Source organism: Bombus impatiens, unplaced genomic scaffold (genome assembly GCF_000188095.3).
Source record: "Bombus impatiens unplaced genomic scaffold, BIMP_2.2 scf_0237, whole genome shotgun sequence".
NCBI lineage: Eukaryota > Metazoa > Arthropoda > Insecta > Hymenoptera > Apidae > Bombus > Bombus impatiens.
The window spans coordinates 273,565-273,804 of NT_176656.1; the positions used below are offsets into that span (position 1 = coordinate 273,565).

Sequence of the window (240 nt, forward strand, 5' to 3'; positions counted from 1 at the left end):
CACCTCCTATCCCACCCCCCGAATCGCCAGAGTGGAGATGATTTCCGGGATGATGCTGATGATGATGATGCTGCTGAAGGTGATGGTGTGGTCGCGAATCTGGATTTTGGCCCTGCTGCTGCTGATGTTGCTGCTGCTGGTGCTGCTGGTGCTGCTGCTGCTGTTGTTGTTGCTGCTGCTGCTGCTGTTGGTGTTGATGGTGATTCTGCTGTTGGTGGTGGTCCAAGCCAAAGTCGGGTT

The 240-nt window shown here is 55.4% G+C and overlaps 1 protein-coding gene across 1 annotated transcript in view; it reads right to left on the reverse strand.

Annotated features, from left to right (window-relative positions):
* The window catches only part of LOC100747486, a 70,952-nt gene that overhangs the window by 67,249 nt on the left and 3,463 nt on the right, over window positions 1-240 (reverse strand). Inside the window, exon 2 of the mRNA XM_033320106.1 lies at window positions 4-208. Within this exon, the coding sequence (XP_033175997.1) occupies window positions 4-208 (205 nt within the window). The remainder of the gene's footprint in view (window positions 1-3; window positions 209-240) is intronic.